Source organism: Leptonotus elevatus, chromosome 6 (genome assembly GCF_054856555.1).
Source record: "Leptonotus elevatus isolate MCC_2025b chromosome 6, RoL_Lele_1.0, whole genome shotgun sequence".
Taxonomy (NCBI): domain Eukaryota; kingdom Metazoa; phylum Chordata; class Actinopteri; order Syngnathiformes; family Syngnathidae; genus Leptonotus; species Leptonotus elevatus.
Genome location: NC_141244.1, coordinates 17,674,168 through 17,696,965, shown reverse-complemented (window position 1 = coordinate 17,696,965; position 22,798 = coordinate 17,674,168). Strand labels below are relative to the sequence as shown.

General features: G+C 42.4%; 1 protein-coding gene across 5 annotated transcripts; it reads left to right on the top strand.

The window, feature by feature from the left end:
* Positions 1-4,693: 4,693 nt before the first annotated feature.
* On the top strand, positions 4,694-22,035 carry shc1 (SHC (Src homology 2 domain containing) transforming protein 1). Of its 5 annotated transcripts, none has more exons than XM_086077813.1 (12): positions 4,694-9,385; positions 10,290-10,360; positions 10,719-10,782; positions 12,367-12,486; positions 13,748-13,801; positions 14,190-14,241; positions 15,888-16,014; positions 16,097-16,244; positions 16,496-16,553; positions 16,679-16,792; positions 18,253-18,467; positions 19,501-22,035. In XM_086077813.1, exons 1-12 carry the CDS (start codon positions 8,792-8,794, stop codon positions 19,627-19,629), a joined length of 1,746 nt encoding a protein of 581 aa, XP_085933939.1. In that variant the 5' UTR covers positions 4,694-8,791; the 3' UTR covers positions 19,630-22,035. The 5 variants fall into 5 exon arrangements, with proteins under 5 accessions (XP_085933939.1, XP_085933937.1, XP_085933938.1 ...); XM_086077811.1 differs by having other exon boundaries at positions 4,701-9,385; positions 18,232-18,467; XM_086077812.1 differs by having other exon boundaries at positions 4,703-9,385; positions 16,676-16,792.
* Positions 22,036-22,798: the final 763 nt, after the last annotated feature.

Sequence of the window (22,798 nt, the reverse complement as noted above, 5' to 3'; positions counted from 1 at the left end):
ACGCGGCGATTAGTGGCCGGAAACTATGCTGATGTGTGAAACCCGGAAGTCGAAAGTCCGTGGCATCTACCCCATTGTAACAACTTCAGCATTTGTGTTACGTGCTACTTACCGGTTACTTGAGTTCTAAGTTCAAACTGTCTGCGAGGATGTGATGGTGTCTTAGTGTGATTTGTGATAGGATGAACCAGTTGGTAGGTGGCATTTGGTCAATTTGTTAATTGATGCCTAATGTGAAAGCTTTAGTGGGTGGGCGGGGTTAGCACTCTAAAAATAAGGAACAATTAGGAACGTTATGTACAGTTTATTTTTTATTTTTTTATAATCCATATGCATTTGCGTGAAAATGAAAGATTCTATGTTTTAAAAAAATTACTAGACTGCAATTTTTGTCATCCAGATTTTCACTTCAGAAATCATAGAGGTTCATGTTATTTTCATATTTAACCACTTCGGTTTCTAATAGGGGAAGTTCCCCGTTGAGATCTGTTATGAGATGAGTGAGCGAGATGCTTACTTGGTATTTATAACCATGATAACTTTTTTTTTAAAAGGTTTGAAATTGGTATTCAATTGGCAAATTTGTGACCCAAAGTTGGTGCAGGACTTCCGGTGTTTAGGGAAGTGTGAGGCGCTAGAAGCGAGGGGGACGATGTAAGAGGAGAGAGGCAGGAAGGGAATGATGGAAGCAGATAGAGATGTGTGTGGTGGGGGGGGTGGGGGGGGGGGGGGTGGGGGGCAAACCCAAAATAGCCAGCTCACATGTTTGCAGTGTGAGCCGTTAGACGGGCAGACGGAGATCTCTTGCTGAATTGGCTGCCTAATCTAATCTTCTCTCTCTACCACAATTTTACTCAAATCAGATCCAAAACTTTTTTTTCTGAGAAAGAAACAAATAACGACTCCGTGCTATTATAAGAATCAGGCATTAAAATCTGTCACCTTTTAGCGAAATTTGCAGTTTTGAAACCAAAACAGGTCACCTACGTGAATCGTGGAGATCCGATGAGAAAATATTTTGGGGGGTGGTGTCTGTGACCCGAGCATGTATCAGTAACTATCTGTGGGTTGGGTTGCGTTAAATCAGACGGCGACATGGTCCAAAGCACGTCCAAAGCAAGTTATGTTATATATTTACCATTAGATACATTATCTTTCATTTCGTTTCAGCCGCAGTTGGCCACGATAGAGTGCCTCATCGTCATCCATGAGCGCGAGAGAAGGTGGAGACGCTCGTTTAAAAATGTGATGTTGTAAACCATGTTCTTGATTGTTTAACAACACCGTTTTAATAGTACATGCAGGCGAACCCTGAGAATGTCATCATGAGGAAAAAATTCTAAATCGCTATAAAGTGGACTCATTGTACAGCAACGACAAAGCAGATCATCTTGTTGAAATTGGTAAGAATTAGCATAATACCTCTCTGATGCGGTCAAAACGGAGCACAATTATCTTTGTAAAGACTGAACTCTTATTGGTGTTTTCGTTGAAGTTACCTTTTAGCATACTGTGTAAAGTATATTCACACATTGTATACACATTCTATCCAGTGCTCTTCATAACGGTTTGATCTCATGTTGACGAGCTGCAGCTGCCTCTCTCCCGCACGCTCGGGAGACAGTGTGCCGTCAGGCGTGCCGAAACACAAGCATCCTACACATGCGCTCCTTTCAGTTAATTCCCATCATTCCAAAGCCCGTGTTCCGACACGCTCTCTGGATTATTGCCTCTCTGTCTCGCTCTTCGGCTTCCTCTCGCTCTCTTACTGTACTCTCTCGCACTCAGTGTTGCACTTGCATTACGTCTCTGTGCATGATCCGCTTCCCATCGCGTTCCTCTCGGCAGTTCCAACGGGGAGCAATGCATGCTGGGAGGCGAGAAGCCGCACGTGGGGCAGCAACAGCGGCGGCGGCGCACGCTCTTTGACTGGCTCGGCGCGTTGTCTGTCTGTGTCTGTCTTGTGCTCATGTGCACTTTGGTGTTTTTAGGGTGACAGACTCACAGGCAGCCAATGGAATATGTGGTAAGACACACACAGCAACAAGCACAAAGGGGCACTGTGGCAAAAGGGGTTGGCATAACATGCCATTGGCAAATATTGTATCAGAAATTAGAAAACTATTAGAGGCCAAACTGAAAACTTCTATGAGACAGTTATAACAAGTGCATGCAATCGGAATGTCATGAGGAATAAAATGGCAATTTTACTTTTTCATTAGGTAAGAATCAATTTGTAGTCGAGCAAAAATATTTTTGTATTTATATTTTTTTATGACAATAGTCGTTCTATGAGTTGTTGTTTTTTGACAGTAAAAAGTAAAATATTACAGGAGAAACTTGTAATATTTTGAGGGACGAAAAAAATTGAATTTCATGAACATAAAGTCGGAATATTGTTGAAAATCTATTCTGAGAACTGAGTTAGGAAAATAAAATAAAAACTGGACAAGAAAAAATTTGACTTGACAGCTTGAAATTATTTCATCTTCTCAGAACAATCCGACTTTAATCACATTACATTCTGACGTATTTCTTATAATTTTGCTTTATTCTCAATTTGTTTCTCTATTGTATCTTTTTTCTTTTCAGCTCAGCCCCAATACTCCTTTGTACACCTCTGACGTGGATATTCGTCAAAGGGTTTAAGTGAACCCTCCTGCAGTTCATCACTTTCAAATATGATAAAGAAATCTAATAAAGGGGCAGCTGCTTGATCAAAGTCGAATAATCTAATTAGCCTTGTAGATAGTGCAGACGCAACCACAATTTCAATAGGAATCTGATGATTTAAAAGCGATAATTTATTTTCATTGCTAACTTTTTGATATCTAATTTCTTTGGAGTTTTTTTTTTTTTTTTTTTTGTATTAATTACATTTAAAATTAAACAAAATTGCTTTCCTGGTAGATGAATAGCAGGAATTTGCATCTATAAAGAACTGTCCTATCATTCAATACTATGATATGCTAGTCACAGTGTTGGCTTTTGTCAACCCTTTGCCACAGTGTGTCATGTGTTTCATGGTGGGGGTTTACACTTGGAACTCAATAACTATACAGGCTACCAATCATATCACAGTGTGTCTGTAAGATGATCTTACAACGTGTCAGAAAAGTTCCAGGACAGTTGTCACAGAACATTTCACCAAATGACCAAATGTTCTTCCTCGAAGCTCCCCCTGCAGTCACGCACTTTCTCAGCCTTCTCTGCCACATTATTATACTTTTTGATAAGCATTCTTCCAGGATTTTCTAAAGCTCCATCATCACATCCATCTTGATTTTGACACTTCCTGCGCTTGAAAAATATATATATTTTTCATTACACAGAGATAGGCCAGGCAAGTTGGGAGTTTGAATTAGTATGACGATGCCAGTTCAAGTTTATGATATCAGGAACTGACGAATGCTCCACTACTCAGGGAATGTGAGCAGGTGCGTTTTCTTGGTGAAGTATACACGACTTGTCCCATTGCAGCTCTTGTCTCATCTCATGTACTGAATGGGCTGGGCTGGTGTCAAGTTCTAAGGTTCTCATGGTATATTAACTTTGAGCAAAAATATCGCAATTTCACAGTATTGCAATTACAGCTCTAAAATGTATTATCAGTAAATGTTTGAGCAAACAACTTCCCATTTAATGCAATCTAGTCATTGCACTTTTGCACATTGCAATATATATAGTAGATACAGTACTTTTATACAGTATTGGCTTTATTTATTTTTATTCTATTTAATTTAATTGGATATATTTTTATTTGTCTACTATGTGTGCACTTATGACAGAGCTTCAAATTTCATTGTACTTTGTATAATGACAATAAATGCAATCTCAATCAAATAGTATTTATTTCACCAATTGTAGCTGCATTCCATTAATATAATAACGTTACCTTGAATTTGTTCGAGAGTGTTGGGTGACACTCTCAATCATACTGAAAATATTGCCTATTTGACAAGTGGATTTGACAAATTGTGACTGATCGGGGGGGGGGGGGGGGTGGTCATATCACTTTGCCAGCTGTTAGGACTACAAAAACAAAACAACTCATACTGCTTATGATAAGTGTTAGCAGTTTTGAAATCATGACTTTTTAAAACCGCAATATGCCTAGCAGTGAACAAAGCAAAAACTGCAGGATCTATTAGTAGGACTGGCCCACATCAAAGGGGAAATCTCCCAGTTTGTGTTTGGAATATCTTTTGTGACACCAGTCCCGGGACTTTTCTGACACACCTCAAATACCCAGTAGATAGACGCCACATGGTTATGTAGCGGTACTGCAGTGCCTGTAGTGTCATTTGAGGACTCCTGTGGATCACTCTGGGTGACTTCCTCTGCTTTCCGCAACACTGCTTTCTCACGCTTGAACGGCAATCTCTGCTGCTGCTCTCCTGAGAGAATAACACTAAGGCACAGTGTCGCTACCTTACGTAGGGGAGGGTGAACTGTCTCCATCCTGTCTCTCTGTCTTTTCTTTCACTCTCAGCATCTCAGGTTACCAAACATGAGTAAAGCCGGCGCTTTGGACAGTCGACCCCCCCCCCCCCCAAGCCATGCCAGCCCTTTTTTCCTCACTTATTCCACATCTCCATCTCTCTAAGAGCTAATGTACGGCGGGAGCGTCCTGCTGTGCATACACATGTACACAGCTAAACTGAGGTTGCGGGAGGTGGGGGGGAAGGGTAGGAAACAGGATGAGAGGAAAGGAGGGGTACTGTATGTGTGTTACAGAGAGAGAGAGTGATGCTGAGAGACGGTAAGGGCAAGAATTGGAGGCAGCGTCACCCGCCCAGACAGGAGGGAGGGGGAGGACAGACAGAGTGGAAGTGGAGGGGGAGAAAAGGAGCACAATGAAGTAGTGCCATTGTCCGCCCTGGCAGCGTTGCCATTCCACCATCCGCCCGAAATGAGTGAATGAGGGAGAGGAGGGGAGAGAAGAAGAAGAGGAGAGGACAGTCCAATACAGAGGAGGGCAAGTGGAAAGATGGAGACGCGTAGCCAATGGTGACTTTGTGAATTAATCCAGCGAAAGAGCGTTTCAGCGGGGACGTTTTTTTTTAGGGAGTGGAAGGACTGAGGGGAAGGAACGGACGGACGAGCGCCTTACATTTCTGTCATGTGAATATGGACCCGTTTGTTTTTTAAACCAAATAAGAAACTTGTTTGTACAGAAAATAACTAATTCCACTCACTCAAGTAGTACTTTTTCATGTTGACCTTCTGAAGTTCTAGTCTGCGAGTGTGTTGTTACTTACAATCTTTATCTTTAAATATTCAGGTTGTTTTTTATGCCAGTTTTCTAAACATCTGTGTTGCTCTCTATGCTTGCTGTCGGGTTGTTTTACTCTAACTTGCCGTACATGTCCTAGTTGGAGCCAGTCGCATGCCGCCAACATGGCATGTCAACATTGATTGGCTTTTATGGCTGGCGCGACGCCGCTCCAACTTTGATCATTTCCTGAAAGCTATTGATCTTTCAGGGGGAGTTTGGCGAGACAAAGAAATAATCATGTGGAGTCTTCGGCAGTGTGATTAGCTGCTGCCGTGCGATTCAACTACGCTCTTTGTCTGCCAACTCTTTTTCTGCCGTTGTCAGGACTTACTCAGCAAACCTCCTCAACAGGCATCTCTTTTAATCGTCTGTTGCCATGGCAATGGGCTGCAGCTGCAGACGGAGTGAAATGTAAAGTTTTTTTATTTGTATTACTTGTTTAATACTGGTGCTTCTCCATTCTGTAATAGTATCCACTGAGTTGAGACGATGCAGTACATTTTAATTTGTAATGGTGTACAGTTTTTAGAAAATTCCTTCAAAACACTTACTGCCTTTTGTTTTCACGCTCCAGACGGTCCTCGTCTGTGCTGAGCGCACCAGTCTCAGACAATCAGGGTTGTTTCAGGTCACCTGTCTCCCCCCTCCCCATTCTGTGTTCACCCAATGGCGAGTCTCAGCCGCTTCCTTTGTCCTGATCTCACCTTAATCACCTGCAGTGAACCTGAATCACCATCAGTGATGCTGAAGTGCCGCTCGGAGGAGCGGTGGGATAAATTAGATTAACAAACTCATTCCACGTGGACAATTTGCTGTGCATGGCTACCTGGTCTTGACACTGCTAATTAATGATTAGTATAATGTTTGTAGCAGGTTCTTCTGCTGTCAACGTGCAGATGACTCAAGATTTCCCCTTGTGATAGTGGGTCTTCTCTGAAGTCACCTCACCTAACCTGCTGTGCGCTTGAGCATCCTTTTGGCAGCGCAAGGATCAACTCTCCTTTTTCAGCAGTTAGGTGCTGTACAGCAAGTGACTAGTGGCTAGTTTAAATAATTGATTATTGTTATGTTTTTGGCAGTTTATCGTACTGTCCATGTGTAGGTGACTCAGGATTTCCGCGGACGTATAGCGAGTCATCTCCTCTGGAGTCATCTGACCTACCCTGTTTCTTGTGTGCGCCCAAGCATTCTTTTGGCAACACGAGGATTAACACTACTCTTTGAACAGTTCAGTTGTGCTAGTTAAATAAGTAATTGCAGTTTGAATCTTTTTTTAAAAGAACAATCCATTTGTATTTGGGGCTTGTTAGACTGTTTGGTTTGGCCTTGGTGGCCCCTTGATGGTTGGCCCTAGATGGCCCTAATGCAGGGTGACTTTTCCAGCCATACTTCTTTAACAATTTCTGTCTCATACTGTTCGACTGTGAGCGGATCGTCCACGGTGCTTCTAATCCACGACCAGATGGATGACTAGCAAGCTTTGCTAGACAACCCCTCTGTGGTGCTAGACTGGTTGTGGGCGACTGTTGGTTGTGCGCCCGCCGCAAGCTGGTGCGTGGGACTTCAGCTGTTGTCTGAAGTGTCTTTTTTGTCTTTACTTCACATAGATATTGGTGCCAAACCTTGCAGGTGTTATCTAAGTTAGGTGTGTGCCGATCTCCCTGGAGGGAGTAAAGGTCAAGAGATTGTGACTATGTCTAGTGCCTGAGCCACGCTGAGGCGGAGATGATGCCTGTTTAACTGTTTTCTTTGCGGAACTTTGGCTTGTGGGAAACTGTTAATGTAAACAGACTGTTGTTTGCCTTTAAGGTTGGACTATGCAGAATATAAAGTGGTACACTACATCTGTACAGTAGATTACATCTTGGAAAGCTTTATCTTTAGATGAATGAGGCCTACATCACTGCTCTTCTCTCAGGTAACTGACTACTATCTGGACATCTTGCTTGGCGTAACAAGGTTAGTGCCGCTATGCATTGAAGGGGGTCAGCAGAGTGAGAGTTTAATTGTATATTTCAAATCAGGTCTCATTACTATCACAACAAACCCGTTGCCCTTCATTAGCCAACGACCTGCATCCTCTAGTGTTACATCACCACCGTGCTACTGCAGTGTATGCCAGACACTTAACCACATTTCTAATGGTGCTCTGGAGGTGACCAATTTCAAACCACAACGGCCTCACTTCTTTTAGCCATATCAGGAACTTCTGTCAGGAACGGGCTGATGCTAGCCCAGTCTTAAATCTTTTGGTTTTCTTATTTACTCTGGTGTCTAAGTAGGTGAGCGTGTATAGCCTCTAGCTGTCCCTTCGAGGCGAGGGAGGCTAGAGAGGCTTGGGGTTAACACTTTCTAAACAAGCGGTACTGTTAAACGGGACAGCCTGGAGAACGGACAAGCAACCGCGGGAGGGGGCGAGGGGGAGATAATCTGGAAGAGGCGAGAGGAAGTGGTGGTGCGGGAGAGGGCGGAGGCGCTAGAGAGGCAGAGGCTGGCTGAGTACATTGTGTGGAGGAAGAGAGAGGACTTCCAGGAGAGGCGAGGAGAGAGGGAGAAGAGAGAAAGGAGTGCCGAGAAAGGGAAGGAGGCAGCGCCAGAAGTGATCTGGAAGAAGAGGGAGGAAGACAACACGGTTAGGGAGCCAGCTAGGGCCAGTCAGGGCGGACACCAAATCGTTTGGAGGAAGAAGGAGAGGGAGTAGAATATTTTTGCGGGCTTTAATAACAAGGGTGCTTCTACCAGGAGTTGGACACTAGCCATATATTTGTAAGCTTGCTTTCTCTCCTTTAGCCGATTGAGGTTGCAGGTGTGTTGTAGGCTATTGACCAATTGAAGTTGTGTATGTGTCGTCGCCTTGTTAGTGTGCTCAGCCCCCTTGCGATTCCCCTCGTTGGCTGCTAATAGGGTTTTTATCGGCCTGTGTCAAGCTGGACAGAGCTGCCAAGGGAGCTGTCTCGCACACACATGCGCGCACACACGCACACTCCTTCCTCAGAGCAGTATCCCCCACACACACATATGCAAGTGGTGTTGAGAGACAATCACTTGTGTTGATTTTCTTTGGTGCCGATGACAGCTGGACTGAGAGACAAAATCTTAGTTTTAAAAAAAATCCTGTTCGCTGGAGCAAGATGAGTTTTTGGTCATGAGCTGATCACACAATGAACTCTGATTTGAGAAGCGAACTGATGTCAACATGTCACGCACTGAGACGCTCCAAAGCAACCGCCGTCTACATCTGTACACAGCCATCATCTGGAGCGCCGCTCTTTTCCTAAAAGACATTTTTAACACTGCTGTCATTGTGGATGAAGCCATTTTTAAAGCGGTCCACTTTGGGCTGCCTGTTATTGAGTGGAGGACTGACAACTGGACAGATGGATGCCTCTCTTACGCTGACGGAGACCGGCGGTGCGTCCTTAAGAGAGAAACTCTGAATTCAGAAACAAAAAGACCTTGATACGAATCACTACAGTCTGTGTGGACTTGTGCTGACATAAAAACTGAACCACTATGGAGCTTGTCCCGAAAACAAAGTACACCCACTTCAGAAGTGAATCGCTCAGCTCGACTGACGAGACGAACTCCAATCCATCGTCCTTCCCTCCTTCAAGTCCTGCCACCCCTCTCACTCCCTCTCCTGGCTTACCTTCCTCTCTGTCCTCCTCCTCCCTCACCCCCATCTTGCCCCCCTCTTCTCCCCGGCCACCTGAGAACAGCCCCACCACCCTTTGCTCCTTCTTCCCAAGGATGGGCTCCTTGCGCCTGGGCGTCTCTGCCACCCTACTCCCAGGACTCAAGGCCTCCAGCAGGCCACCGCAGCCCCGGGCACCTGTCGAGTCCCCCGGGGACGACGGGAGCAGCTCGAGCTCCTCCCCTCCGCTGCATCACCCGCTCCCCCCTTTAACCGCTCCTTCTCCCCCTCCCCGACCCCCGCTGCAGGACATGAACCGGCTGGGAGGGGCGTCCAGGAGGGCACGGGTAGAAGGTGCTCAGCTCGGAGGGGATGAATGGACGCGGCATGGCTCCTTCGTCAACAAGCCCACCCGTGGTTGGCTGCATTCCGACAACGTGGTCAGCACCACCGGTGTTTCCTACTCCGTACGGGTATGTGAATGACTTTGTAGCTTGTCACCGTTGGTCTGCTTATACCTTTTCAACTTATGGTGCGTCTATACAGTAGCAGTTAAAAGCTTAAAGATGAATCTGTAAACTATTACATTCCATATATTGTTTATATTCCATATAAAGTTCCTTAAACGGCACTAAAAAAAATTTAACATACGATTAATGACCGCCCCTCACTTGGAAAACCTGGACTGGGGAAATTTCAGTCGCAACGCAGCAGACATGCCCACGTCAAAATCTAGCAGTATTACATTTAATAATAATGCATATATTTGTGGAGACTGGGGTCATTTTGGATTTGACCATTTTAATAATATACAGAATTTCAGAAGTTACTTCATCTTAAAGATTAGCTAGCTCTTAATATGAAAAGAAAAATGCACTGAGCTGTCTTACAAATCCAGTTATGCCATCTAGTGGCAGATATATGACCCAAACAAGTCAATATCACACTTGTTTTTTACTGTACAGTGCATCTTTTTAATTTTAACTCTATTTTATGAATTATTACGAAATTACTGTATCAATGACTAAAAAATGCAGCCATATTTGTATTAGTTAATTTTTTTTTCTCACTTTTATGGTAACAAGAGTTTGAAAACTTAAGGGAAAAAAATATTGTACATTTTATTGTACATTTAGAACAGTGATTAATTGACAATGTGATTAATTACGATTAAAAATAATAATAATCGCCTGACACCCCTAGTATTGACACATTTATGAACAATCACGTAATTTATATTGCGGATGTACCTAACAAAGTGTCTAATGGGTTTGTTGTATGTTTATTTGGCACACTTTTCAATAGTTAAGATAAGAGGAAAAGGTTGTTTTATTCCTGTGTTGCTCATGTTGCATTTGCTTCCTATTTCCTGTGCAGTACATGGGTTGCGTGGAGGTCCTACAATCCATGCGAGCCCTGGACTTCAACACAAGAACTCAGGTCACCAGGTGAGGCCACAATGTTTGCTATTTCGAGCGTTGCATTCCTCATGCGTCTGGTTATATGGTTAAAATGTGGCTGGACACATTTCTGTTTTCCTGCTTGTCCGTCATTTTTCCCCGCTGAAGAGTCTGACTTTGTATTTGCATGGTGTGTGTCTGCTTAAATTAGAATGTTGTGGCATTCCAGTGGTTTCCTTCTGGTTTCCGTCGCAATGTTTTCGTCTGTGTCGCTGGCGGGGCGAGCACATCCCCCAAGCGACAATACATTTCGGTCATTTGATCCACGCAACACAACAAGCGAGTCCAGAAAGGTGTCAGTGGTAATGATATGGTACACCATGCTTGCATGTTGTAAATCTTTCAGGGAGGCCATCTCGATGGTGTGCGAAGCTGTGCCGGGAGCCAAAGGAGCACAGCGAAGAAGAAAGGTACACAGCGTGCACACTGTCTATGTACACACACCCATTTGGGACATTATTTATTTATACCTCTTAAGTGGGCAGCGGTGGTAAAGGGTTTTCGGGATAAGAGCTAGATTTAGCTTGATTGTCCACTCTGTGGTCAGTCGGCTATTCAGTCGCGCAATCTGGCGCATCACACATGCGTCTGGATTTAGGTTGATTGTACACTTCTGCGGACAGTGGTGTACTTGCAGGTAATTACAAATCATGCGCCCTCGCTACATGAGGGGCTCGAGAGGTAGAGACATAGATTATACAGCGGAATATCCAAAGTTGAATACGGTGCGACTTCCAAGTTAGTCCCATAGGACATAATTTAAAGTGGGTGGATTCATTCCAGGAGAAAAGTGGCGCCTTCATAAAACATGTATTAATATGAATTAAAATTAAGTTAACCACAAGACAAAATTAAAGTGCTACTAATCAACATGGTGCGATTATCAAGGAGGAAGAGGACTGAACTGGCCTAGCTATATTATAATAATACAAAGAGAGGAAATGGCCAAGACAAAAATGTGAGAGTGGATATTTGAGGGTGGCAATGATCACCTCATTCATTGATTTTTACTTGTGTATTTTGGTGACAGTGACTCTCCACACATGAAATGTCTCGCGTAATAAAGTTCTGTTATACCTTGGAGGCATTTTTTTTATAAATTGTTCCACTTTTGGGGCATTCGGCTGTATGGAGCCAATGTCATGAGGACTAGAGATTAGCTGCAACAGCCGGTCTGTACTCGGTATTCTTGTAAAACTAAAAACAGACAGGTGGCTATACTCAATGGCCCCGCGTCATAGCACTGTTCAACCAAGGAATTCCTTGCCCGTAGCAGAGCGTAGCCGACACAATTATATGATTTAGCTAAGCTAAAAGGTCCCTCTAATTATTGTAATCTCTGGTTATTCTAGCCAGGCACGGGAGTCCTATCCCAAAGTTTTGCTACCACGGACAGACTGGCACAATAGTACTGGTCTTCTCGTGAAACGGTCTGGGCCTGGCCTTTGTGGATCGTCCTGTCTGCTCCTCATGGGCCACAGTTGGTCTTGCACAGCAGACAGGATCACTTTCACAATTGCAGCTGTTCTCTCGCACCCCAGCCCAGTCACGAGCACTTACACACCCACACCCACAGGTTCCTACACGGACATGCTGAGACTATTATGAAAGTCCTTTCTTTCTTTTTTTTTTTTTTAAACCAAAGGTCACCAAAAGGTGCCCGCGCGCACCAGATCGCCTCCAAGGACCACATGAGTCGCTCGTGGGCCTGCTCTAGAAATAGCTCACTAGTGATGGGACGTTGTGTTTATCGAGGAATGTTGCAGAAGTAATCATTTGTTAATGTTAACACTTGCAAAGATGTATAGAAATCAAGTGTTGCATATTGATATTTATCTGTTTCCCTACCTTCATTGTTGATATTATGAGAAACAGTGAACATGATCAGTCTCTTCACATTGATGAACTGTAACCCTTTGAATTAATCAGCCCTTCAAAAAGGTTGGTGACCCATGCGCTACACGTTTTATTTCTGCTATCTCTCTCCTTCACAGCCGTCCTCACGCTGCCTTGCGTCTATTTTGGGCAAGAGCAATCTGCAGTTTGCTGGCATGACAATCAGCCTCACCATCTCCACCAGCAGCCTCAACCTGCTGGCATCCGACTGCAAACAGGTGGGACAGAATCTCTCTTTGGCAGTGACCACGATTGCACACACGGCAGTAATCGCATATTAAACCAGTCATATGACAGACAAAAAAAAGCCAATACGTAACATCCGAGTAATAATAATAGAGTCTGGTGGGTGTTGCGAGCGCAGAGGATGAACAGGGTTTGCGTAACTTGAAAGATAACACGCAAATTATAGCGCAGTGGCAACATTTAACATCTTCAGGTCAAATTCCAGAGGGGAACGCCAACGTAGGGGTTGTAACGTGGGTGTGCAGCCTTCCTCAGTCAAGGACTCTCTGTGTGTAATCCAAATATGAATTGAAGTCTTCTGTGATAGTGATACATCCAAAACTGAGCACAAGTTAAGTGATGCTGGTTGGCGTCCTTGTTGATCAAAACATGTAAAGGGAATTAATTAGTTCCAAACGGTCACCATCTTAAAACATTTAACTGTACAGTACATTTGAGGATGCTTGACAGATGTAATGGAAAGCTAAGTGACAATTGTTTTCAGACCAGTAAAAAATGTGCCATTTGCAGGTCATTTTCATGCCAGATTAGCCATTCTATTTCATCCACTTGCAATTTATGCTAGCATCTGCCCTGTAAAATTCATTTTCTCCAATTTTATTGCCCATAGCCAAATAATTTCCTATATACCAATTTCCAAGTTATCATTGCATGCAGAAGCTGTTGCCTCATTTGCTGTGCAGGAAGTGTTTGTGTGAAACCGAGGGATGCGCGCAGTGCAACTAAATGTTTAATAAAGGTGGTTGTTCTATAACAGTAATTATGCTGTAAGATATTTTTCTTCAACTAGAACATCCTGCAGTTTATTCTTGTAAATGGCCATTTCCACTTCTATGAATTCCCATGGACACTGTCCAACTATTTTTACAACCCTTGTTATGTGTACTTTTTTATTTATTTATTTTTTTAACACAAACAGGCAGATATTCGCAAAATGAGCCTCTGGCCAAACACTGAGAGCAGAGAGTATTGTCAAGTGTTAATGCTGATATTGATTCGTCCTCCACTTTTGTTGCAAACTGTTGAAAAGATGTCCTACGCGTTGCCCTTAGCTTTTATATCGCCGCTAGAGTTCATGGCACTCACGTGACGGAAAAACAAAGCACTTCTGCCAGTAATGACTCTGCATGTCTCCTCATCCACATGCTCTCATCTCCCGCCCTTCATGTCATCCATGTCTCTCTCTCTCTTTCTGTCTGTCTCCTCGTCCTCTTCCCTTTTTTCCCTCCACAGATAATCGCCAATCATCACATGCAGTCCATCTCCTTCGCCTCTGGAGGAGACCCAGTGAGTCACCCGAGCCCCTTCTCTGATCTCACACCCCTCTCTCTCTCTGCCGTTTTTCCGTCTTCCTCCAACAACAGCCTGCATATTAGTCCTTCCTGCTTCTTTCTGTCATCTTCTATTCCAATGATTACCACTCACTCCACTGCCGCCTCGCCGGTCTTCTTCTCCTCTAAGCTTGATCTTATTATTACTCCTGCTTATCTCTCTTTCAGCTCTGTGTTATGTTTTTCCTAACTCCTGTTACAACTCCAAAAGCTTGCGGCTTGGTCTTTCTTCTTGCCAGCCTTTCTGTCACAAAAATGCACTGTACTTTTTCTTCTTCTTCTTCCTATATTGATCCCCTCTCTCCCCTTGCTTTCTCCTAAACGCCTCGCCCTTTCTCCCTCAGGACATGGCTGAGTACGTAGCATATGTGGCCAAAGACCCAGTCAACCAGAGAGGTGAGCAATAGCAGCAACATTGCCGTTCTGTCACTTAAAGTCTTTCCTATCCACCACAGATTCATTTTGTCCTTAAAGGAGACATATTATGGGAAATCGACTTTTTAAATGCTTGTGTACAGATAGTTAAGGTCTCTAGAGTGCCTGCCGAGCCATTAAAATGGTTAAAATCAAGTTACTCTTTCTCCCTATTTGCGAAAATGTCTGTGAGCAAGCCAATTTGAATGTTGCCGGATTGTAATGTAACTTAACAGTGATTTATTACAGTAATCCGCCATTTGGTGTGAGTTTTATCAATGTTCGCTTCTCCTAAGCAACACATACTTAGTTGTTCAGTGAAGATGTTGGCCTGGTGGGAATTTGTATTTGTGTTTTTTGCCAATGTGTCCACTGTATGCACCTCATACATGGATCCACTACGAGTGATTCGCAGACAAGTGTGGTTACAGTACCCCTAGTGATACTGTAGGTGGAAGAATCACTCAATTTAAATGTAATGCCCGCCCCCTCAAAACAGGCTGATTTCAGAAAGGCTTTTTTTGGGGGGTCAAAAGTGTGCAGTAATTCTTGAAATGGAGTGGTATTTTGACAAAACCATGCCATATACACATTATTAGTTGAATTGTAAGGATTATATTGTGTATAATAAAGAATACACTGACACCAGGGAACTGCACTGCTTCCCTGAGTTTGTCCTTGCAGTGAACCTGTTTTTGTCTGAGGGTGTTGCTGGATTTGAACTGCATTGGAATGTTACAGTATGTTAATGTTTCTCTAACAAACCTCGCATGTAGGGGACCACAACATTCCACCTCCTGTTTTGGACAGGGTGCAGTGGCAGGTTCTACTTTTCTTTTTGGATTTGACAAAGGCCCAATTATGGTTCCTGCAGGTAGTTTGTCTCCTCTTTCTGGCATCTGTTCTCTGTCGTTGAGATTTCTGACAACTCCTAGCTTGTGTTCAAAAGGATGATAAGAGTGAAAAAATAGGGTATTACTGTGTGGGCAGAAAGCACTGCAAATTCATCCTTCAATGACTTAAATGAGTTATTCCAAGGAATCCTTATAAATGTATTTATCGGAATTTGACACACACTGTCTCACATTACAGAGCAACGTCATCTGAAGTAGAAAAGAGTGATTCCACTTTTTTTTGTTCACTTTATTAAGCTACGGTAATTCCTGATACAGTGGAGAAAATGGAAGAAAATGCCTCTAAGAAGTTGTTTCCTTTATCCATCCATCCATTTAATTTAAATTAAATTAAATTAATATCTGACAATCTTTTTTTTTCAAGGGTTTTTCTCACATAATGTAGAGTTTTGTCATCAACACAACATTAGATATGCATTGAGAAGATAATATTAAAATTTAGACTTGGTAAAAAATAAAGAAAAAATATGTCTTTTGCCATTTGTCATTTCCAGCTGACCTACTCAACAGATTTATATTTACAAATACATATGCTGAGCTACAATATGTATAGATTAAAACTAGAGCACAAACACTAAAATGGCAAGCTCCTAGGCAGGCCACACTGTGGAGTGGTCATGTTGTAACAATAACCAAGGAAATATGCATTTATTTGTTTATGTAAATAGCCATATAATTTGAGCAAACGCAAATAATCGTCCTCTTGTCTTGCAGCATGTCACATTCTCGAATGCTCTGAGGGTTTAGCCCAGGAAGTCATCAGCACCATCGGCCAGGCCTTTGAACTACGCTTCAAACAGTACTTAAAAAACCCACCCAAACTGGTCACGCCTCATGACAGGTACTCATGCACACATGCATCTATTGGCTTGACTTCATGTTTGTATACAATCTTGACTTATGTGCACCACTTTCTACATCAGAATGGCTCCATTTGATGGCTCTGCATGGGAGGAAGAAGACGATGAGGCCGCCCTCCTGCCCGACGTCCCGTACTATAATAACTTCCCCGGTAAACAGCCTCCCCCTGGTGGTCTGGTTGACATCAGACCACGTCCGGGCGCCACACTGGTGAGACAGACAAGAGTTATGTACGCATGCATTGCTTTCACATGAAACACAGATCCTGATGGTTCTGCGTTTAAGAGATAAGAGCATAATCGATTGTATGGCAAGCGTAACTGAGACTCTGTTTAATATCAGCACATCACAATTGACTTTTTAATCCTTTTTAGCAGCCAAAGGCGAACGTTCTGCACATGCAGTACCATTTTACATGTGTATAAATCATTTCTAATGTGTGTGTGTGTGTGTTTTTACAGCCTTATGGCCAGCCGGGTCAAAATGACATTCACAAGCAGCCTCTGCCGCCTCTGCCAGGTGAGCTCCGTTTTGCCCGTGAGGCAGCAGATGGGATGCGTCAAGGTTATCATTCAGGCGCAGAATGAAGAGTGAAAGATTAAATATGCCTAGCGTAACATAAATTCAGTGCTTGCTTTTAGTAGGTGCCAAGGAAGGGGGGCGAGAGATGTTTGATGACCCCTCTTACGTCAATGTGGATAAGCCCCGCCCACCAGCCGCCGCCAATGGCAACGCTCACAGAGATGCTTTTGACATGAGTGAGTTACTATGACTAACCATAGCACGTAATCAAATGTATGTGTTTTTAAATGACATTATCATTTTTAACTATACTATAGTTAAAAAAATAAGTTAACTACTGTTTGTTAACAATAAAACTTCCTAATGCACCTCACACATTTTACTACTCTACATTAACTGTGTAGTGCTCATTTATTTATTTTATTTATTATACTCAACAAAATTGCAAACAACACTTTTGTTTTTGCTCCTATTTTTTATAAGATTAACTCCAAAGATCTAAAACTTCTTCCACATACACAATATCACCATTTCTCTCAAATATAGTTCACAAACCAGGCTAAATCTGTTAGTGAGCACTTCTCCTTTGCCGAGATAATCCATCCCACCTCACAGGTGTGCCATATCAAGATTGACTGATTAGACACCATGATTGGTGCACAGGTGCGACCACAATAAAAGGCCACTCTGAAAGGTCCAGTATCGTTTTATTGGGGGGGGTTATATGGTTTTCTGAGTCCCCAGACCACACCCCCTCCCCTCCCCCAATAAAACAAAACTGCGCCTTTCAGAGTGGGCTTTTATTGTGGGCAGACCTGTGCACTAATCATGGTGTCTTATCAGCATCTTGATGCACACCTGTGGGTCGGATGGATTATCTTGGCAAAGGAGAAGTGCTCAGTATCACAGATTTAGACTGGTCTATGAACAATATTTGAGAGAAATGGTGATATTGTGTATGTGGAACAAGTTTTAGATTTTTTAGTTAATCGCATAAAAAATGGGAGCATAAACAAAAGTGTTGCGTTTATATTTTTGTTGAGTATATTATTTATTCAGTATGGAATTGTGACTATCAAAGTTGTTTTTGTCAAAATAGTAAATCAATAAAATATGTAATAAAAGTGTAATCAAAAATTATATTGAACGTGCAGTATTCAAGTCTAAATGTTTATAATGATTGCCTTTTTAATCATTTAGATATTTTTGTTCACTATGTACTATATAATAAAAAAAAATTCTTTAATTTTGACCCAGAAAAGCCTTCATAAACTACTGCCTACCACTTCTTAATGATATGTACTATCAGTATGGGCAAGGGTCGTGCATGACCTGGTAGCTATAGTTACATTTTTACTTTGAGGAAATGAAGGGTTAATCAGTTACCCATGCAATAAGAACAGGTATGCATGTGTGCATGCGTGTATTTAGTTTGTAGGCCTGCAGGAAGATGAGAGTATTAAAAGGCCTTTGCCTATTAACAGTGCATTTTATGTAGCATGACTGGCTGACTGCCTAAGCTTTTCACTTTAGACACCATTAACCAGCCTATGTTTTGCACACAAGTCAAGTAGATCTCTACATAGTGTGAATAGTGCCAGAAAATCCACTTTAAAAAATGGAGTCGATACATCTCGTCCTCCTAATACAAGTACAAATCCCTCTGTCTTTAAAGAGCCATTTGATGATGCCCTAGGGGGTTCCGTGACAGCAGCGCCCCCTCTGGTGGAGCAGCTACAGTGCGAGACCTGGTTCCATGGCAGCTTAAGTCGCAGGGAGGCGGAGAGGCTGCTGGGCCGCGACGGAGACTTTCTGGTGCGGGAGTCGGGAACCACGCCGGGGCAGTACGTCCTCACGGGACAGCAGGGCGGACAGCCCAAACATTTGCTCCTCGTCGACCCGGAGGGAGTGGTGAGTCCTGATGGCATAATTGAGGGGTTACGCGGGGATTTTGCATACAGTTTCATGTCCAAATATGGACCAACTTCAGGTTATTCAAAGGCTTCAAGCCAAATATTGTGATGCTCAACAACCTGAGGCTTAAGATGTACTATGCGTATGAGCAGTCTGATGGCAATAAAGCTTCTCGAGACTGTCAGTGAACTGCCGTTGGGGACTGAATAACTTCTTGCCAGGTGGAAATTTCGCAATGGTGCTCCAATGTCACCTGGTGAGCCACGGGCAAGGGAATGATAGGCTTAGAAAAACTGCAAAGCCTAAGCTGTGAAACGATGACAGCCTCACGTCTATCCGAATGATAAAAAAGAAGTGAATAGTGACTTTTGGGACATTCGGTGTACATTGTTAAGTAATATGAAATTATTTATTTACTTGTTTGTGATATAATAAGGTTTACAAAGAGACGGAACATTTATGTAAAATTTTCATAGGACATTTTGGAACTTAAAAGGGTTCAAAGTTGACAATTGATAGGAATTAACTGACCTTCAAGAGTAATACATACCCCAATAAACAATAATTAATACAATGAAATATGAATTAATTGTTTCGTGTAAGAGTACACAATAACAAAATTGACTGGACAAAAGAATGTCAGCATTTCAGACCGCATGATGGAGTTGAGGAGTTGCATAACTCGTTGCATACTAAGTAAAATAAAATAATAAAATAGCACAGAATAAATGAATAAGGCCACAAATCAGATACTCGTCTTTGTTAGTCGTGTAATAGAAAAAAAACTATAATTACAGTAAAAATCTCCAATTTGTTAGACAGCACCTCTCGTAGCTTTCATGCTTGTCATTCAGCTATATGCTATTTATATTGATAAAAGTAATTTATCTCTGTAATTTATATTTAATTAAATGTGTTGTGCATGGCCAAACTTTTTCCTATATCATTAGCTATACAGTAATTCTGTGTAAAAATAAGAATGGAGGCTATGACAGATTTAGTTTTCCTAACATATATTTTGTGCTCACAGGTCCGTACAAAAGACCATCGGTTCGAGAGTGTGAGTCACCTGATCAGCTACCACATGGACAACAGACTCCCCATCGTGTCGGCGGGAAGTGAAGTGTGTCTGCAACAGCCGGTGGAGCGCAGAGCCTGAAAAAAAAAAAGAAGAAGCCCAAAACAAACATACGTGGCTCCACCAAATACAACCACAGGAATGCACACAACAACACCAAAAGGAAAAAAATAAATCTGACATGCTGCTGTTGTAAACCAAACTGTGAAGTGCAGTCTCAACTATCAAGCAAGCCACCCTTAAGCACTGCTGCGTTGTCGTCACAGCCTACTGTGAAGCAGAGAGGAACATCCAAGAAACAAAAAAAACAACAAAAAAACATGAAAAAAATGTCTTAATTTGTAATAATTCAAAACAAAAGGAACATGGAAAACAGCAGCATGGATAGAACATGAGCTTGCATGCTTTCATCGTGATTTCCATCCTTGGACGTGTCGCCAGGCAGAAAAACAAGCTTTTTTTGTTGTTGCTTTTTTTTTAAATAAACAAACTCACCTTCAAGAGCAGCCTTGAAGACCCTAACCACTCCCCCCTTAAGGACTGTTGAACTTGTGATGAGGGGCAAAAAAAAGAAAAAAAAAGCATATATGCAAAACTGGGACTGCTATGCCAATGATCACCTTCTTTTTGTGTTTTGGGAAGTTTTTTTAAATATATTTTATCTCGTGACATACTGGACTTCATAGGAGCGATTACACACACCCGTCATGCCAAAGAACAGCAGAGGATGTGCACCGGGAATCTGAGCAACAATTTAATGAACCTAAAAAAAAAAAAAAGTTAAAAAATATATATTTTGTATAGTACTTTCAAATGTATCACCATTGGAGAATTGTGCTGTGATGTCATCAACCAGCAATGACTAGAGATGTGTTTTAGTGACTAGATACCAATATACAGTGGAATCTCCAACAACATGGGTGACTTAAATGGTCGAGCATAAAACCTAATAATATATATATATATATATAATAAGTGTGAAAATAAATAAATAAAAAAACTGTCAAGTAAAACTACAGAGGCCCATAATAGAGAAGAAGCAGAACCAGGAATACTGCTGTCACCTAGTGGTAATTTATAGTGCACTTACATTAGCATCTACTTAGTCAAATGTAATGGTGTGAGGAGTTAATTTTGTTTGGCATATCTGCCTCACAGTTGAGACATTCTGGATTCCAATCTTGAAAATGAATTGAATTGCTATAATATGATTGCGCTTGGCACATATTTTACATTTGAAAAATATCACCACACAGCACCAAACAAAAATGACACAAATAATATGAATACTAAAATAATCTCCTCTCAATTTACTCATAAATATTAGTTGAACACATATTCGGTTGTATGATGGATACACAGGTGAATTGTACCTTCTGCCATCTAGTGGAGGAGCATTTTATTTTTCTGCCTGTCACTATACGTCACTGGCATAGAAAGGTGAACAAAGAGACGTTATTTGTAGTAAATAAGTCAAATTGGACCTCATGATGGAAATTACTACTTTGCATTTTGGGACCTATTTTCACAAAAATGCCGCTTCAACTCAACTTTTGAAGCATTGGAAGTTCCACCGTATGTCTGCATTGACAATCTACAGGCTCTCGTGTAAATCCGCAGACAAGAATGTAAAGGAAACACGATTGATTTGCCTAAAGCTGCGTGTGTCATACGGACTGGATGCATACTTTTGTGTGTTTGTTTCTTTTAAACAGAAGGAACCAGAAATCCAAATGTCACTCCTGGGTGTGCTGTTTTCGTTACCGGTTCATGTTCTATTTGTTTTGTAATCTCTTTGTGCCTTGTTTCTTCAATGCAGTCACTTGAGTGCAGTCACCTTATGTACTTAATTCACAAACGCTCTCAGTTAAAAAAGACTGCAAAAAAAAAAAAAAAAAAAGAGACACGTCAGTAAACTAGCTGATCCAGTGATGGCAATCGCATCTGATGCACGCATTGAGCTTGTACAGTCACAGATACTTGATGTCACCTGTTGTTTTTGGGGGGGTTCCTGAGCATCTGTAAATAACCTTGACTATAGTGTGAATGTGATGAGTAGCTCACAGGGAGCTTTAGATGGACATGTTGACATATGAGAAGGGATTTTTTTGGTCACACGGTAGCTTAAACTGTACCTGCCTGGACGCACACACGCACTGCTTTAGGTCCAGACTGCGATCGTTAGAACCGCACCATTTGTCAAGTGGTCTTGTGTTCATCACACCTGCCTTTGCCGCATGATTAAAAAAAAAAAAATGCATTGATAAATTTTTTGTTTTTTGTGTCCGTGGTGGTGACTTGATTTGTGTCTTGGGGGAAAAAAGCCAAAGGATACTTAAAAAAACAAAGCAAAAAAAAAAAACATGTGCAAAGGTGATTTGATTTGTATGTGTTTTTGTTTTAATACTTGTTTATAGGGAAAATATGTGTTTACACCTGTAACTGAAAGTCTAGATTGCATATATAAATAAATGCATATATCATTCATTCATTTTGTTGGCACGTTTTGAATTCCTGCCTATAAAAAGTGAGTAACAATATTAAAAACACTCTTTGTTGATTCACTTGCATGTTTTAGGGCTAAGAAGGCAAAACATGTCAAAGTGAACGTTTTTATAATAAGTATTATGTGAAAACTATGACAAACTTGCGTAAGCATGCTTCGGTGGTCCATTTTTAACTCAAACGAGACTTAAGTGCAATTTCTGGACAAATTGCGTGGGACTGCTGAAAGCTGAATGCTAAGATTTGAATGCATGTGGAATGCTTATGAAGTAAATTGAGAGATAAATTATGACCTCCTGCTTACTGGACAATGCACTTTACCAACTGTGCCACCGAGCAGTATCAGACACCTGGTAGTGATGATAAGTTTATGCATGGGGCTGGGTTGGGGTGGATGGGGGGCGGGGGGTTGTGGGGGGCGGGGGTTGGGGGCCGGTGGGGTGCCTGGTGGGCCTGGTGGGCCTGCAGTGCCCCGTCCTGCTGCGTTGGGCCGGGGGCGCGGGCCGGGTTGGGGCGGGGGGCGCTCCTGCTCCTGGGTTTGCTCTCCGGCCGGTGGCCCTGGTGGGGCCCGGGGGTCGTCCTTTGGCGCTGCCGCGGCCTGGGGGGCCCTGAGGTGTTGCGCTTGCTCTGTTCCGGCGGGGGTCGACGGCTCCCCTCTTTGGTGGAGATTTTCATGCATGCCAGATCCACCACACCAGCATCTACCGAAACTCAGACACAATCTGTTTCCTCCTCAGGTTATTGA